Here is a 16751-nt window from a genome sequence, read left to right on the forward strand (position 1 = left end):
TTTGGAGCAGGGCTGGGACTTTGTTACCCGGTGGTCTTATAGAGGCTAACAAACAGCTTGTTTGTGCTCAAAGAAAGAAGCCGTGTGTTGGTAAGGAAGCCAGGACTGAATACAGGTCTGATACACACAGCTGTGTCCAACATTGCTAAAGCCAGTAGTGACAGAGTCCTTTGCTTTCGTGAGAATGTTCAAGAGCAGCTCTTGATCATGAACTGTAACTTAGCATTCATCAGTCCTATGTCATAATCCTGGTGTGTCCTTTCAGCCCTCAGAGCTGACGCAAGACCTGGGCGGGGCAGGTGTAGCACAAAGAGGGCTTGGAAAGGAAGAAACTAGGTGTTGGGGGTCCTCCTCGCACTTTGGCCATTTGGGCAGCTCTCTCTTGTCTGGTCTGATGTGACATTCCAGGCTACTGTTGACTAGCAACTGTCCTCAGCTTTAATTGTCTTTCCCAAGAAGAGCCTGTCTTTTTAAGCTAAAGTAGTGGTTCTCACTGGGGACAGTTTTGCCCCCAGGGGATGTCTGGCAATGGCTGGAGACATGACCAGGGGGAGGATATGCTGCTATCATCTAGTGGGTAGAGACCAGAGATGCTGCAATGCACAGGACAGCACCCTGTCCCCCCCCCCCCGCCCCCCACATACACACACACTCATAGGATTATCCATCCCCAGTGTCAATAATAGTCTTGAGATCAGAAAATGTTACTCTAAATTGAAGACCACAGCAGGGAGCAGCAGACCAAGTTTTGCTTCCCTTCAACACAGGGAGAATTCTATCATGAGACTGTGGTCTCTGATCTCTGCTTCAGTTTTTTAAAAATATATTTTATTGATTATGTTATTAGAGTTGTCCCAGTTTTTCCTCCCTTTGCTCCCCTCCATTGGTACCCTCATTCCCTCCAGCAACCCTCCTCACCTTAATTCATCAGCTGCAATTTTGCAAGCTAGTTTTCATTCGGCTCTGGGCCTCACCTAGAGCCTGACTGTCCACTACTCCAAATTTGGAAAACTCAGGGTTCTGGGTTGCGTGCTGAGACAAGTCCTATCCAGAGCCCTCAAACTGCCAAGTCTGATCCAGGACATGTTCCACGTGTGCCTGTATTGCCTTCAGTCCTCAAGTTCTCTGCGTGTTTCCAAGAAGGTGGAAAAAACAGAAAAGATCCTTTTGAAAACATATTTTTATTAGATTTCACCATAACTAGCTGTGCCATAATGGGCAACTTACTTAACCTCTCTGTGCCTCTGTTTCCTTATCTGTAAACCAGAGGTGACGGTACGTCTCACAGGGTTTTTGAGGGGATTAAATGAGATAAAGCTGGCACGCAATAAAATTTAGCAGCTGTGATCACTAATATTGTATTATTAATTTGCTAGGCTTGCTGAATTTTCTCCAGGGCAAATCTGTGGGATTTTATCAATGTTTAGAGAGGTCTGTGGCCACATGTTTTGGGAAGCTCTGGGTTCAAAGGAGTGACGTAACTTTCTTTTTCAGGCCCTGCCAGGACTTTGGATGTCCTGACAGGTGTTCTGCCTCCCCATGATTAAGAGGGAATGTGGATTTGACCACAGAACTGGTTTTTTTCTTTAAAGAGTGTCTCAACCTCCCTGAGTCCCGCCCTACCCCCACCCCAAATATTTCAAGGGATTTGGGTTCCAAGGAGCACACTCTGGAAACCACCTTCCTAGGGTGAAGCCAAGCTCCTCTTCCCTTTTCCTTCTTTCCAGTGACCAAAGCAGATGTCACACATCGTAACTGTCACAGGCATCAAAGCTGGGAAGCAAGCCAGCTTCTCTGTCTCCTTTTTTGGACAGAGACCCACTCTTTGCACTTGATCTTGTTTGTGTTTCTGGATCCTGGATTAGACAGGGTTCCTGACCATGGAGATTCCTATGTTCTTTTATTTTCTTGGTTGTATTTTTCGCTGTTTCCCTGATTTTTAGGCAGCTCACCAACACTGCAATTGGAAAGAGCCCATTTGGGTGTCATGATACTGGGTACAAATAAAACACTTCTCCCAACCCTCTTGAGAATAATAAAAGTATTGAAGTACTTTTTATTGATTAATAATATAGGTGTACTTAATACTGCTGAGCTGCACAATTAAATCATTAAGGTGGTGAATTTTGTGTTCTGTGTATTTTAGCATAATTAAAGATAAAAAGGAAAAAAGAAGAAAGAAAACCAAAATTTTTCATGGAAGTGTACTTGATATCCAGAAAAGATGCCCGTACCTGTGGGTGCACAGCTGGGTGAACTGTCACCAAGTGCACACACCCATGCGGCTGGCACTCAGATTGAGAAACAGAACATCAGCTCGCAAGCCCCTTCCTGTCCCACCCTTCCAGTCATGACGTCTGACTTGTATCACCGTCAGTTTGTTTTACCTGGTCTTGAGTCTTCTTTTATAAAGAGTCACACAGTATATCCTTCTTGCTTCTGCCTTCTCAAGTGTGTTTGTGAGATTTTTTCTTATTGTGGCATGCAGTTGATTTGGGTCCTATTTTGAATGTTTATTATGTGTTGTTATGTGCTAGGTGCCCTAAAGGATTGATTCATTTTTTCAAAAAAGATTTCCTTTATTTTTTAGAGAGAGGGGAAGGGAGGGAGAAAGAGAGGGAGAGAAACATCGATGTGCAAGCGATACATCAATTGGTTGCCTCTCACACGCCCCCAGCTGGGGACCTGGCTCACAACCCAGGCATGTGCCCAGAGTAGGAATTGAACCGTCAACCCTCTGGTTCACAGGCCAGCACACAATCCACTGAGTTACACCAGCCAGGGCAGGATCAGTTCACTTATTGCATATACTCCACTGGCATTCTGACAAGTCCATCAAGCTTGTGTGGGAGGCAGAAGAGTATAGTACACAATCAGACCTGGGTTAAAATCCCAGTTCTGCCATTTTTTTTGCTGTGTGACTTGAGGCAGATTCCTTCACCTTTCTGAGCCTCGGTTTCCATATCTATAAGGTGAAGCTTATTGTAAAACCTAAATCCAGCCCTGGCTGGTGTGGCTCAGTGGATTGAATCCAGTCTGTGTACTGAAAGGTTGCCGGTTCGATTCCTAGTCAGGGCACATGCCTGGACTTTGAGAGGCAACCAGCTGATGTTTCTCTCTCATGTCAATGTTTCTCTCCCTCTCTTTCTCTCTCCCTTCCCCTCTCTCTGAAAATAAATAAAATCTTAAAAAAAAAAAATCTGGAAGAAACATTGGGGTAGGAGGATTTCATGCCTGACTTTGGATTCATGCTTTGACTTTGAAATGATCCAAAGGGGACAGCTCAGAGAACTACTAAAGGAAAACAAATAACAAAGGTGGGGGGGGGGGAATGAATTAAAAAAACAAAACAAAACAAAACAAAAACCTAACTCCAGAGGCAGTGGTGATGTTATGTGGTGATCCTGTCTGTGAAGGATTTAGCCCAGGACCTGGAGGGGTCCTTGAGTGCTAACCATCAATGTTGGTGTCCAGAAAACTCTGCTCTGGGTTTGACATACAAGCCAAATGGAAGATGGTGCAATAGTAACAATGCTTACAAGTAGGAGCTAGTTTTACACATTTTTTAGAGCAATATGTTTTCCTTTTAAGTAAAAATGTCAAACATGCAGAAGAAGACAGAACAGTGCAAGCCTTTATCAACACCTGAGCCAATCTCATTTCCTCTCCAGCCCTGATTATTTTGAGATAAACCTCAGGTTTATCATTTCCTCTATCAATACTTCCAAATGTCTCTAAAAGGAAAGAACTCTCTAAACAGATGAAATCACAGTACTGGTGTCCCCCAAAGAATTTTACAAGTTTCCTAATATAAAATGCAGCAAGTCAATGTTCAAATTTCCCCAGTCACCTAAGTTTGTCGTTTGGGAGAGCTTGTCAAATAAAAAAATTTTTTTCTGACAACTACATTTAATTCCTCAAAGCTTTCTCTTAAGGGGGTGGCTTTTAAAAATGCAATATATGCCTTTACTTGTGATTTTCCCCTGTGTGTCTATGAGGGCATTGGGATGAGGGGAAGGCCTTTCCCTGCTTCTATCAGCGTTTGTCTTTTGTTGTACTCATTTGGCTTTCTCGTTATGAAAAACTTCAAACACATGCAAAAGCAGAGACACTGGTGTGCCACCCCCGTCTCTATGGGTACCTGACACTCAACTTTAATCACTTTCACACCTGAAGCCTGTTTTATTTCATCACCACCCTCCTCGAATTTCTCTTATGTGTCTTCAAGTCCCTCCTCATCTATAGATTCCCCTGCCTTTTCTTTTTTTTTTTTTTTTTTTTTTTTTGGTACTTTGTTAAAGGAACTGAGTCATTTGTCCTGTGCTTTCCCACCTTTTGGGCTTCATTGCCTGCCCATGACATTGTTTAGCATGTCCCCTGTGCCCTGCATTTTCTGTAAACAGGTGTTAGATCAGAGGCTTCGTCAACTTCTGTGCCTCGCCTTCTGTTCCTTTTTGTAAGGACATTTCATTGATGGTGGCAGTGCTCCCTACGGCACCCCATCGGGAGACACATAATATCGGATCAACTCTTTCTTTGTGGGATAGTAAGATTAATAAGTAGATGTAGGTGGTGCCAGCCTGGTCCATCCATTATAAAGTTCTCCATCCGCTTCTCTCCTAACTCCATGGGCCTGAAAGTGTGAACCCTAGACCAGCATCTGTAGCCTCACCAGAGAACTTGATAGACAAGTGCAAATCCTTGGGCCCGTCCCAGACCTACGGACTCAGAAGCTAAGGGGTAGGCCCCCCCTCAGTGACTTCACAACCCTCACGTGCAGTTGACCACTGGCCTAATGGTAGTCATTAACAGGGCCCATTGTTTTATTTGGGTGGGTGGGTGGGGTTACAAAATCTCTACATTCTGGCTTTAGCATTTCATCTACATTTACTAGCTGGAATTCTCTTAATAACAGGAAAAGTGGAGTAAGGGGAGAAAGCTGTTGGGCTTATTAAGGCCCAAAAGAAGTTAAAAAACAATTCTTTAAATTGGATTTTTTGGAGTGATGTTGGTTAACAAAAAAATGCAGGAAATGTGATTGTTCAACCCAGGAGAATGTATGTTCTCTACTATGTCTCTTTCTTGAGTAACAGAAGCAATTGTTCAGATTTAAGGACTGATTTGCTCATTTCTCTATCTTTTAAAAAAATGAGTCTCCCAGGAGAAATAATCATCCCTCTGAGCAAATCAACTACTCATTTTTATTACTGTTTTCCCTCCTGAAAGATAAAAGTAGGAATTTTGCCTAGCAAAGTCTGCATTTCAGGACTGGCTGTCCAGCTCCAAGGCCCATCCATGGGTAATGGGAATTACTTCAGCTCCGTGGAATTTGGAGCCAAAGTGTGAGGATTATTTTGGTGAATTCAAAGGAACTGTGAATCATTTTCTGCATCAACCACACAGTACATCCTGGGGGCTGTATACCCTAACTCAGCCTGCACCTTAGTTCTTTGGTGCACAGCAACAGTGGTGGGAGGACAGGAGATGGGGCCAGTTGGAGGAGCTGTGTGAGAGCAAGTGTCATCAGGGCTGGGCAGCTTCTGCAGGTATGGCCACAGGGTCTGGCATGCGCCACTGGACAGGCCTGTAAACAGCCTGCTGCCTCAGCACCCACCTTGTGGACACGTCCAGACAATAGGATGGAGAAGCTGTCACAAATGAGCTCCCCATGTGGAGAGGACATTTAATGACTTAAAAAACAAACAGACTTCTGTTTGTCAATTGTTCAGTTACCTTGAGGAACAATTTGTAGAAGAAAGGCAGCATTACTGCTTTGCACCCCTCCCCCCACTTACTTTACCAGTTTTCAAAATAATGGGTTTGTTCCTCAGCATCTTACAAGGATGCCTGTAATTTTTTTTTTAAGTCATTATGAGCTCATGGATTTAAACATTCACCTTCCAACTCTTCTGTATTTTTCTTACTGATGCTCAAACTGTCCTATATATGACCAGACAGAACCACAGTTTAGTATTTTAGTATGTAGTTTTCTAGACTTTTTAAAAAGTGTATGCACATACATGTAAAATTTTGCTTATTATATTTTAACCAGCTTTATTAATCTACATACGGTAGAGCTCTCCAATTAAAAAAAAAGTACCCAATGAGTTATCTCTCTCCATATCTGTTTAAAGTCATGTAATCACCATCATAATCGGGATACAGGACATTTTCAACACCCTGAAAGTTCCTTTGGGACTCTTGGCAGTCAGTTTTCTTCCCTGTTCCTGGCAACTGTGATCTGCTTTCTGTCACCATAGTTTCGCCTTTTCTAGATTTCTCACATCAGTGGAGTAGCAGAGCATGTAGTCTTTTGGGTCTGGCTTCTTTCACTAAGCATAGTGCTTTTAAGATTTATCTATTTTATAGTGTAGTTTGTTTCTGTGTATTGCTGAGTATTCCATATATATATATATATTTAACTTAGAGATATATCCTAAGTATATTTGTATGGCCAACAGTTACTTACTGTATGATTTCATTTATATAAAATGTCTAGAAAAGGTGAACCTTAGGAGACAGACACATTAGTGGTTGCTGGGGTTGGAGGTGGGAACAGAGAGGGACTGACTGCAGGTGGGCACAGGGGACCCTTTTAGGGGTGATAAGAGTTTCAAAATTTATCATAATAATGGATGCACAATCTCTAATTTTACTAAAATTATTGAATTGTACATTTTATTTTTTAAAATGTATTTTATTATACTATTACACTTGTCTCAATTTCCCTCCTTTGCCCCCCCCACCCTGTATCCCCCTTCCATTCAGCAATCCCCCTTTAGTTCATGTCCATGGGTCATGCATATAGTTCTTTGGTGTTTCCATTTTCTATACTGTTCTGAACATCCCCCTGTCTATTTTGTACCAACCAATTATGCTTCCTAATTCCTGAACTTTTTCCCCCATTCTCACCCTTCCCCCTCCCAGCTGATAACTCTCCAAATGATCTCCATATATATGATTCTGTTCCTGTTCTGGTTGTTTGGTTTGTTTGTTTTTTAGATTCAGTTGTTGATAGTTGTGAGTTTGTTGCCATTTTTAATGTTCATAGTTTTTATCTTTTTCTTAAATAAGTCCCTTTAACATTTCATATAATAAGGGCTTGGTGATGATGAACTTTTAGCTGTACCTTGTCTAGGAAGCACTTTATCTGCCCTTCCATTCTAAATGATAGCTCCGCTGGATAGAGTAATCTTGGTTGTAGGTCCTGCTTTTCATTACTTTGAATATTTCTTGCCAGTCTCTTCTTGCCTGCAAAGTTTCTTTTGAGAAATCTACTGATAGTCTTATGGAAACTTCTTTGTAGGTAACTCTCTGCTTTTCTCTTGCTGCTTTTAAGATTCTCTATCTTTAACCTTTGGCATTTTAATGATGATGTGTCTTGGTGTGGTCCTCTTTGGGACCAACTTGTTTGGGGCTCTCTGTGCTTCCTGGACTTGTATGTCTATTTCTTTTACCAAATGAGGGAAGTTTTCTTTAATTATTTTTTCTAATAAGTTTTCAATTTCTTGTTCTTCCTCTTCTTCTTCTGGCACCCCTACTATTCGAGTGTTGGTACATTTGGAGACGTCCCAGAGGGTCCTTATACTATCCTCATTTTTTTGAAATATTTTTCTTGCTCTTCTGGTTGAATGTCTTCCTTATGTTCCAAATAATTTATTTGAATCCCATCTTCCTCCCCTTCACTGATAGTTCCCTGTAGATTTGTCTTTATTTCACTTAGTGTAACCTTCATTTCATTCTTTTAAGTTGTTGTTGTACTCAGAGAGTTCTTTGAGCATCCTAATCACCAGTGTTTTGAACTCTTCACCTGATAGGTGGGCTATCTAAATTTCATTTAGTTCTTTTTCTGGAGTTTTGTTCTGTTCTTTCATTTGGGCCATGTTTCTTGTCTCCTCAATTTGGCAGCCTCCTTGTGTTTGTTTCTGTGTATTAGGTAGCTGCTTTGACTCCCTGTCTTAGTAGCATGGCCTATTGTAGAAAAGGCACCTTCAAATTGTGTGGGTGGAGCCTTAGGTACACACCAAGGCTGGGTAACTCACTTCACTGCCTTGTGGCTCTGTGTGGGGGAAGGGCTCATAGAGGGGACAGTTCTGTTGCTTGCCTTCTGGAGGTTTGCCCAGAATTCACCCATTTCCAGTCACTTCACCCACTCCCCGTATGTAGCTAGTGCCCTTCCAGCTGTTGCCCTGTTGTTGGGTCCCAGAGTGGGTGGGTTTGCATATGTTCTAAGTCTCTGTGGGCCCTTTAAATGGAGTTTCCTAAAAATTAGGCAGTTTCTTCTGCTGCCCCAACCCCACTGGCTTTTACAGCCAAAAGTTATGGGGTTTACCTTCCTGGTGCTGGAACCCTGGGCTATGCGGTCTGGCCTGGGGCTGGGATCACTCACTCCTAAGGTGTCCCTCCCAATTTTTATCCACCACACGTGACTGTGGGACCATTCATTCCACTGCCGCCGCCTCTCTGCTCTTCACCACATCTCTCTGTCTCTCTGCTCATCTCTGCAACTCCACCCCTCCTACCCATTTGGATGCATGTGCCTTCTTTAAATCTTTGGTTGTTGGACATCCGTACAGCTTGATTTTCTGACTGTTATGTGTTTTGAGATCTAGCTGTAATTCTTTCTTTGGCTGTGTGAGAAGCTGAAATGTGTCCACCTATGCCTCCCTCTTGACTGGAAGTCTGAACTGTACATTTTCAATGAGATTGTTATAACTGGTAAATGACATTTTAATAAATATATTTAAAAAGGAAAAATCTTTGTGTGGCATAAATAAATGTCCAGAGCTTGAATTTTCAGTGACATTAAAGCATTCTGTTGACTGGATGCTCTACAATTTAAAAGGCACCCACCCACTGAAGGCCATTTAGATTGCTTGCAGTTTTGAACAGAAAAACAATAAAAAAATAAAAATAAAATAAATAAAATTAAAAAAAAAAGAAAAGATTGCTTGCAGTTTTGGCTGTTCCAAAAAGCACTACAGTGTACATTCTCATACATCTGTTAGCACTTAACTGTTTCCTAGGCTAGATTTCTAAAAATGCAATTGCAGGTTAAGGGGTATGCATAGATTTTAAGGCTCTTTCATCCTGAGGGCAGTGTGTGCAGAGGCCCAGCCCCTATACTTTTGACAACACTGGATATTATCAATGGTTTTCACCTTAGCCTACCTGATAGGTGAAAAATCAGTATCTCATTGCTTTAACTTGGCTTTCTTCATTTACTAGTGAGATTGAACACATTTTTCTTATGTGTATTTGCTATTTAAAAATATTTTTTAAATATCCATTTTAGTTGATTATAAATTTAATAAAAAGTTATAAAACTATAAATATGGCAAAAATACATAATAGAAAGTACACCTATGTTCACAGTAGCTTTTTCACAATAGCTAAAATGCAGAAGTAACCCAGTGGCCATTAATGATAAATGGATACTTCCAGATGGACAGATAAACAAATGTGATCTATCCATACAATGGACTTGTTCAGCCTTAAAAAGGGTGGACATTGCCACACATGCAACAACATGGATGAACCTACAGGACATTATGCTGAGTGAAGTAAGCTAGTCACAGAAGGACAAATATTGTATGATTCCACTTATGTGTGGTACCTAGAGTAACCAAATTTACAGAGACAGAAAGTAGAATGGTGGTTGCCAGGGCCTGGGAGGAGGGATGGGGGAAGCAGAGTTATTGTTTAACGGGGACAGAATTTCCGTTCTGTAAGCTAAAGAGTTCTAAAGATGGATGGTGGTGATGGTTACGCAATAATGTAAATGTACTTAATACCACTGAACAATACACTTAAAAATGGTTAAGATGGTAAATTTCATGTGATGTATATTTTACCACAATTAAGTTGGAAAAAATATAATAGAAAGTAAAAATTCCCTCATAAGTGTACTTGATAAGTGCATATTTCTCCAGTTATTATGCCTACATGGAATCTAAGTATTTTAAAATAAAAATGGAATATTATACCTACTGTTTTACAATCTCCCCCTTTATTTCATTTTTAAAAGCCTTATTGAGAAAAATTCACATACCATACAATTCATCCATTTAAACTATACAATTCAACGGCTTCTAGCATATTCCCAGAGTGTGCACCAATTGCTACAATATTCTAGAACATTTTCATTAGCCCCAAAAGAAACCCTGTACCCTTAGGTGTTACCCTCGACTTTCCTTCCAGGCCCTGGCAACCACTTACTTTCTGTGGATTTGCCTATTCTGGACATTTTATATAAATGGAATCACACAATATGTGACCTTTTTTGACTGCATTCTTTCATTTGGCATCATGTTTTCAAGGTTCACTCCTTTTGCAGTATCTTTTAGTACTTTATTTCCTTTTTATGGCTGAGTAATATTCCATTGTGTGGATAGACCACATTTTATTCATCCATTTATCTGTTGATGGACATTTGGGTTGTTAACACTTTTGAGCTACTATGAATAATGTTTCTATGAACATTCCCCTATAAGCTGTGGTGAGGATGTATGTTTTTATTTCTCTTGGTTATAAACCTAGGAATGGAATGGTTGGATCATGTAGTAACTCTGCGTTCCCTGTTTGAGGACCTTTTCCCTTTAATTTTCATAATAAACAATAAGATTTCAATGTCTTCCTATGTCAACACATGTAAACATACTTCTTGGATCTTTACCCCTGGATAGTATTTCACTGCATGAAAATAGCATGGTTTACGTATTTGGTGTCCTGTTAATGAACAACAGGCAATTACGCAGATCTTTCTCTGAAGGGCCTGGTTGCTTCTATTCTTTGACAACATAAACAGTACTGCAGGGAACATCCTTGTACCTTGTGGAACGTTTCTTCAGACTGTGATTCCAGACATGGAGAGGTGAGGGCTTTGTCTGTCTTTAGGCTTAGTACTAACCTGATTCTGACCCTGTCGCCTTATTCCACAGGGGACCAACCAGGCACCATGGCACAGAAGGGCCAGCTCAGTGATGATGAGAAGTTCCTCTTCGTGGACAAAAACTTTATCAATAGCCCTGTGGCCCAGGCTGACTGGGCTGCCAAGAAGCTGGTCTGGATCCCTTCGGAGAAGCAGGGCTTTGAGGCAGCCAGCATCAAGGAGGAGAAGGGGGATGAGGTGATCGTGGAGCTGGTGGAGAATGGCAAGAAAGTGACAGTCGGCAAAGATGACATCCAGAAGATGAACCCGCCCAAGTTCTCCAAGGTGGAGGATATGGCAGAGCTGACGTGCCTCAATGAAGCCTCTGTGCTGCACAACCTGAGGGAGAGGTACTTCTCAGGACTCATATATGTGAGTATCCTGGGGTAGCCGGTCCTTCCTAGCCTCCTGTACCCCTAATGGAAGGGGGAGATTTAGAGATGAGTTCGGGTTGGGAAGCAAAAGGTCTCACTGAGGGTAGCCATATAGTAAGGTAGACTCATTCAGAACTGGATTCAAACCTCAGTCCTGCCCTTCCTTGTTCTGTGACATTGAACAGGTTATTTCACCACTTGAAGTCTCAGTTTTTCTCTATGTAGAATGGGAACAATCACCCCTCCCATGTGAAGGTGGTGCGAAGATTCCACATGACCACATATGCAGAGTGCTAAAGTGTATGGTAAACACTCAACAGATGTCAGTGAAGTAGTTTTCTGTTCTTTCTCCATCTTGGAAATGAAGACTTCATAACCTCCTTGGGAAGGCTGGCCCATCCTGGCAGCCAGCTGGGAGGGAGACGTGGGGATCGGGCTAGGCTCTGCGGAGGCCCTCCCTGTCACAAATGGAGCGCCCGGATTGGACCTGGGCTCCCCTGGGTTGACTGTGCAGATCAGAGCGCACAGAGATGCACTGTCCAGCATGGTAGCCACCAGCCACCCGCGGCTCACTACATGTAGATGTAAATGAGTTACTTCAGCATTCATTTCTTCAGTTGTGCTGGCCACATGTCAAGTGCCCAACCGCCTCCTGTGTCTAGTGGTGCTGCACTGGGTAGCGCCAGTGTAAGCCATTGCCATCATCACAGAAAGTTCTGTTTGACTAGGGGGTGGGGTGGGGCAACTCAGAGGGTGCAGATTCCTCGTGGGGCTGGATCAGCTGCCACAGCCCTGCGAGGCCAGGCTGGTGAGCAGAGGGTCCCCCAGCCCAGCCTGGGTCTGTCTTGCTTCTGAGAAAGGGTATGCTAATCCCTTAGACACATTGCCTAATTTTTATGAATTTTTTTTTTCTCTGCAAAATGAACTCAAGAATAGTAATAGCCTCACAGGGCAATTACTGTAAAAATAAAGTTCTTGAAATGCCTCCTGATGTCTTGGAGGTGCTCAAAATGCTAGGTGTTGTTGTTACTGGTTTTGCTGCTGCTGTTACTGGTTTTGCTGTCATTGCAGTCAGTCCTGTGATTACCAGTCAGATGTTCTCGGCTCCTCTGTAAACTTGTGGGAACGGGCACTTCCATCATCGTGCCCTCTGGTCCTGCCCTTTACATTTTCCATGTGAAAATTACAAAAAGCCCTTTGTCATCTCTAAAAATGTCCTGCAGATTTTTATTCCTAATTAGGAAAATAAAACACATTCACTACAGAAGGCTTGGAAAATTTAGAAAAGCCCAGCAAACACAGATCGCTCCCCTAGAGATAACAGCTGTTAAAATGTCAGTGTGCCATTGGCATCTCTTTGTGACAGTGGTTCGTGTTTGTGTATTTAAAAGCCTCTGCATGTGGGCGAGTGACCTCCTTTGCCCATGTACAAGTCAGTGCTGAGCACCCCCACATCTCAGGCATAACGCCCCTCGCCCCAACACGCTTTTAAGGACTACGTAACCTATCCCACACATGTACCATCACTGATTATCCATTCTTCTAATGGATGATTCTCAGGGGCTTTCAATGGCATTCTTAAGAGCCTTGGGGGAACAGAGGAGCCACTCATAATGGCATAAATTCCCCCCCAATCCAGGTTCTGTACCTTGCCGCATTTTACCTCATTTAACCAACACGACCACCACTGAATAAGGACGCTTGTCCCATGTTATAGGAGAGCAAGCTGAGAGGCTCAGAGCACTGAAGGCCATCTTTACTTTCCTAATTAAGCAGTGGAGTCCTTTTTGTCCGAGAGACTCCTTTCATGGAAATATTATCAACCTGGGGCTGTCTGTACCAGACGGTTGCTTCTAAGGACATCAGTCTGCAGGGAGCTGGAAAGAAAATCGGGCTCCTTTGGGACCACATCTCTTATCTAAGATGTCACCTCTCTCCAGGGAAGTCGAGGACAGGCAGTGCATGAATCTCACCTGCTGTCCTCTGACACAGTATTTGAGCCCAAAATAGAAACCAGAAAAAAAGAGGGGTTTATGATGGTCCCAAGACCCAGAATATCTTCTGACAGCAGATTAAAAACTGAATCAAAGCTTCAAATTCCTGCCAGGCTTCTCTGGACAGATTAGATGAAAAGTGTTTCAGCTTCATGATCATGCGCCTTCTGCTATCTTGATCCTTTCTGGTCTATTTAGTCACTTAAATAGAAACCGTTGTCCATGACGGAGGAGATGAAGAAGGAACGGTGTGTGGGGGTGTGTGTGTGGGGGTCAAGTTACTCCACCAGCACATGATTGCAGAAGGTTAACAGGTGGGAAGCAGGGGATGATGCCCAACTTTGTCCTTGGTGATGAAGAGAACTTTCCCCTTTTTCTGCAAGGCTCATCTTAAAAGATGCACCTTTGAGAAGATCCTGGTAGTCGTCTTGTCCTCTTGGATCTGGAAGAATCTGGAGGAGCCCGAGGGTCCTGGCTCCTTATCTGAGAGATGCAGGTTTTGGGCTCAACCATGTCTAGTGTCTTGCCTGAGCTGCCACAGATCACTCGTGGCACATGTGGGGCCTGAATGTAGTTCTGATGCCTGGTCCAGCGCTCTGTTTCTCTTCTGGATGGGTCAGTGGCTGGGTTCTCTCTGTTAGGAGTTTCTCATGACTATGGAGCAATCAGTTCTGCCCCTGGTATGGGCTGGGGGATGGGACAGAGGTTTCAGGTGGCCAGGGCTCAGTGAAGGTGTGGTCGCGCCTGTCCTGGTGCTGTGCCAAGGCCTCCCCAGCCCACTTCATCCATTATGACCCTTGTGAGAGCGAAGCGTATGTCCCACATGACACGTGCAGTGGCTGAGGCGCAGAGGTGACGGGACGTGCCTGGGAAGGGACTTGGCCCAGACCCTGGCCTGCCCCATTGTCAAGTGTGTATGCTTCTCACTCTCCGACCCCCTGTCTGCGGGGTGCTGAGCAGTCACAGGGCCCAGACCTGGCCTCCAGGCTGCCTTTTTATTAAGGGAAGGAAGATAAGACACACTAGGTGCAAATATATAACATGGATTCTAAAGTGATAAATGGGTAAAGAAAAGGTGGTTTATCCATACAGCGGCATGCTATTCAGCTTTCTAAAAGAAGGAAATTCTGTCACATGCGACAACGTGGATGAACCTGGAGGACGTGATGCTGTGAGAAATAAGCCTGATCCCACTTAATGAGGAACCTACAATAGGCAAACGGGAAGAGTCTGAGGGTGGAACAGTGGCTGCCGGGGCTGGCAGAGGAGGAGACAGAGTTCCTAATCAAAGGGCATGAAGTTTCAGTTAAAGAAGGTGATTAAGCTCTAGAGATCGCTGTACAACACTGTGCCCACAGTCAACCACACTGTATTGTGCACTTAACATGAGATCTACCCTCTTAATCAAGTTTTAAGTGTTCTTACCACACCCACCCACCCTCCCTAAAAAATGGGATTCCAAACTCAGTGCCTATGAGTAGGGGCTAGGCAGTTTGTCAGTCTCTTGAGATTTAAGGAAAGGTTTGTGTATATGGACATTTTTTCCTTGGCAGAGGGGGTCTTAACTTTCATTAGACTGTCAAAGGAGCCCTGTTATCCCCAGGACAATGATGGCAACTACTGCTCATTTAAACTTTACTATGTGAAGAGTATGTACTAAGATATTATTATTGCCGCTATTATTTTTTGTGTAAGAGAGACTTACTATTATCGAGCTCCATTTTTGCAGATAAAGAAACAGAGACTTAGAAAAGTTAAATAGCTTGATGAGAAGCAGCTGGGCCTTTAACCCAGAAAGGCTGGAACCAGTGCTTTTAGCTGCTGTCTCATTTAATCCTTCAAATGGACCTATGAGACCGTGGCTACTACCCCATTTCAGAGACCAGGCCACTGAAGCTCCCTGGAAGTGGGCAGAGCTGGGATTCAAATAAGGTCCATCTGCCTCCAGGGCAGAGTGAGTACTTATGATGGTAAAGGGCCCTAGGGGGACAGGATGCTCAGAGCAGGAGGTGGTATGTGTGGGTTGGGGCAGTTGGGCATGGTGCCCATGGGTGGGCATCATTAACTCTGAGTTGGGCAAGATTTAAGTACACAGAAGGAAGGAATCAAACCTTTTCTTATGATTTCTTGAGCACCTACTAGGTGCCAAACCAGAGATCACATGCTGTTGGCCCATAGTGAGTGAGTCAAAAAATTGAGTTAATTAGACATATCAAGAAAGAAAGAAAGATAGAAAGAATCAGAGGAGGAAAGAATATCAGTTTCAGGCATTGCTTGAAACAGCAGAAGACCTGGCACCTCTGGACCCAGGTTACCAGGTAACAGGCCCTATTTGATGGGCTGTGTGTTCTCTATTTTTCCACAAGCCCCACTACTCCCTGTCATCTCCCATACCCTGGGGTTGAGTGTTGGTGGCCATTGATTGCTGTGCCTATTTTTTTTCCCCCTCACACCAGGCACATTTCACTCACACCTTACCTGCTCGGTCCTGTAGACAGTGGGACATTCCACCCTGCGTTGAGCCCCTGGGATTTGGAACATGACCCAGAGAGCAAAGGGGGATGTACCTTCCTGTTCATTGGGTCTCTTAAGTTCAGATTCCCTACCCATAAACCCAAAAGGACATCTTCCTGGTTCTGATTCCACTGTTCTGGGGAGACCAGGGGGTAAGGAGAGGCATTTCTTCCAAACTCCAGCAGCTGACGATGTTTTCATCTTAGACTCCCGGCCCAGTAATCTTAGCCTCCTCTGGAAGGAGTGTCTGCCTGGGTCACTGGGAGCAAGCTGGGAGCAGAGGCTTCCTGGGCACCAGAGGGCCCTGGAGGGTGGGAAGAAAATACAGTTGCAGGCTGCCCTTTGTTGAACCAACTGTCTAGATCTTTCAAGTTGTTATTGCTTCATAAAACCTCCCCAGAAACACAAGACTATCTATACAAAGACCACAAGAGAATATTCAAAAATAAGCATGCATCCCTCTTCCCTGGAGGTACATCTGATTAACAGGGCCATGTACGCGTAGGTACCCATGTAACCAATATGACCCCCCAAATCATTTCAGCTATGCCTTGCAGCTCGCTTTTCTCCCCTAATCATGCCTTGTGGCTCGTACTGTGTCTTTTCATACCAATTTAGTCAGACTTAAAATATCTTTTCAATAGGTCCTACATGGAACCATTAAATAAGATAGCATGTAGAGGTATTTAGAACTCTTTCTTTTATCCCCATTGTTCACCTTTCACTTCCCCTCCTTAGGAAAACCATACTCACCGATTTTGAATGTAGCTTTCCAGCTATTTTATAAACAGGCAAATATATGTATATTGGTTTATGTAAACATATATGTGCATGTATATATATATATTCTTTTTAACGGCAGCATGCCATAACTGATGAACATTTAGCTGGTTTCTAGTCCTTTTTGCTGTTAAAATCAAGGCTGCAGCAAAAGCGTGT

General features: G+C 43.3%; 1 protein-coding gene across 1 annotated transcript in view; it reads left to right on the plus strand.

Moving 5' to 3' along the window:
- The window catches only part of MYH11 (myosin heavy chain 11), a 120703-nt gene that overhangs the window by 5472 nt on the left and 98480 nt on the right, over nucleotides 1–16751 (plus strand). The window contains exon 2 of the mRNA XM_090276970.1: nucleotides 10941–11302. Within this exon, the coding sequence (XP_090133096.1) occupies nucleotides 10958–11302 (345 nt within the window). The 5' untranslated portion in view covers nucleotides 10941–10957. The remainder of the gene's footprint in view (nucleotides 1–10940; nucleotides 11303–16751) is intronic.

Source organism: Furipterus horrens, unplaced genomic scaffold (genome assembly GCF_987537825.1).
Source record: "Furipterus horrens unplaced genomic scaffold, mFurHor1.1.pri manual_scaffold_5, whole genome shotgun sequence".
Taxonomy (NCBI): Eukaryota; Metazoa; Chordata; class Mammalia; order Chiroptera; family Furipteridae; genus Furipterus; species Furipterus horrens.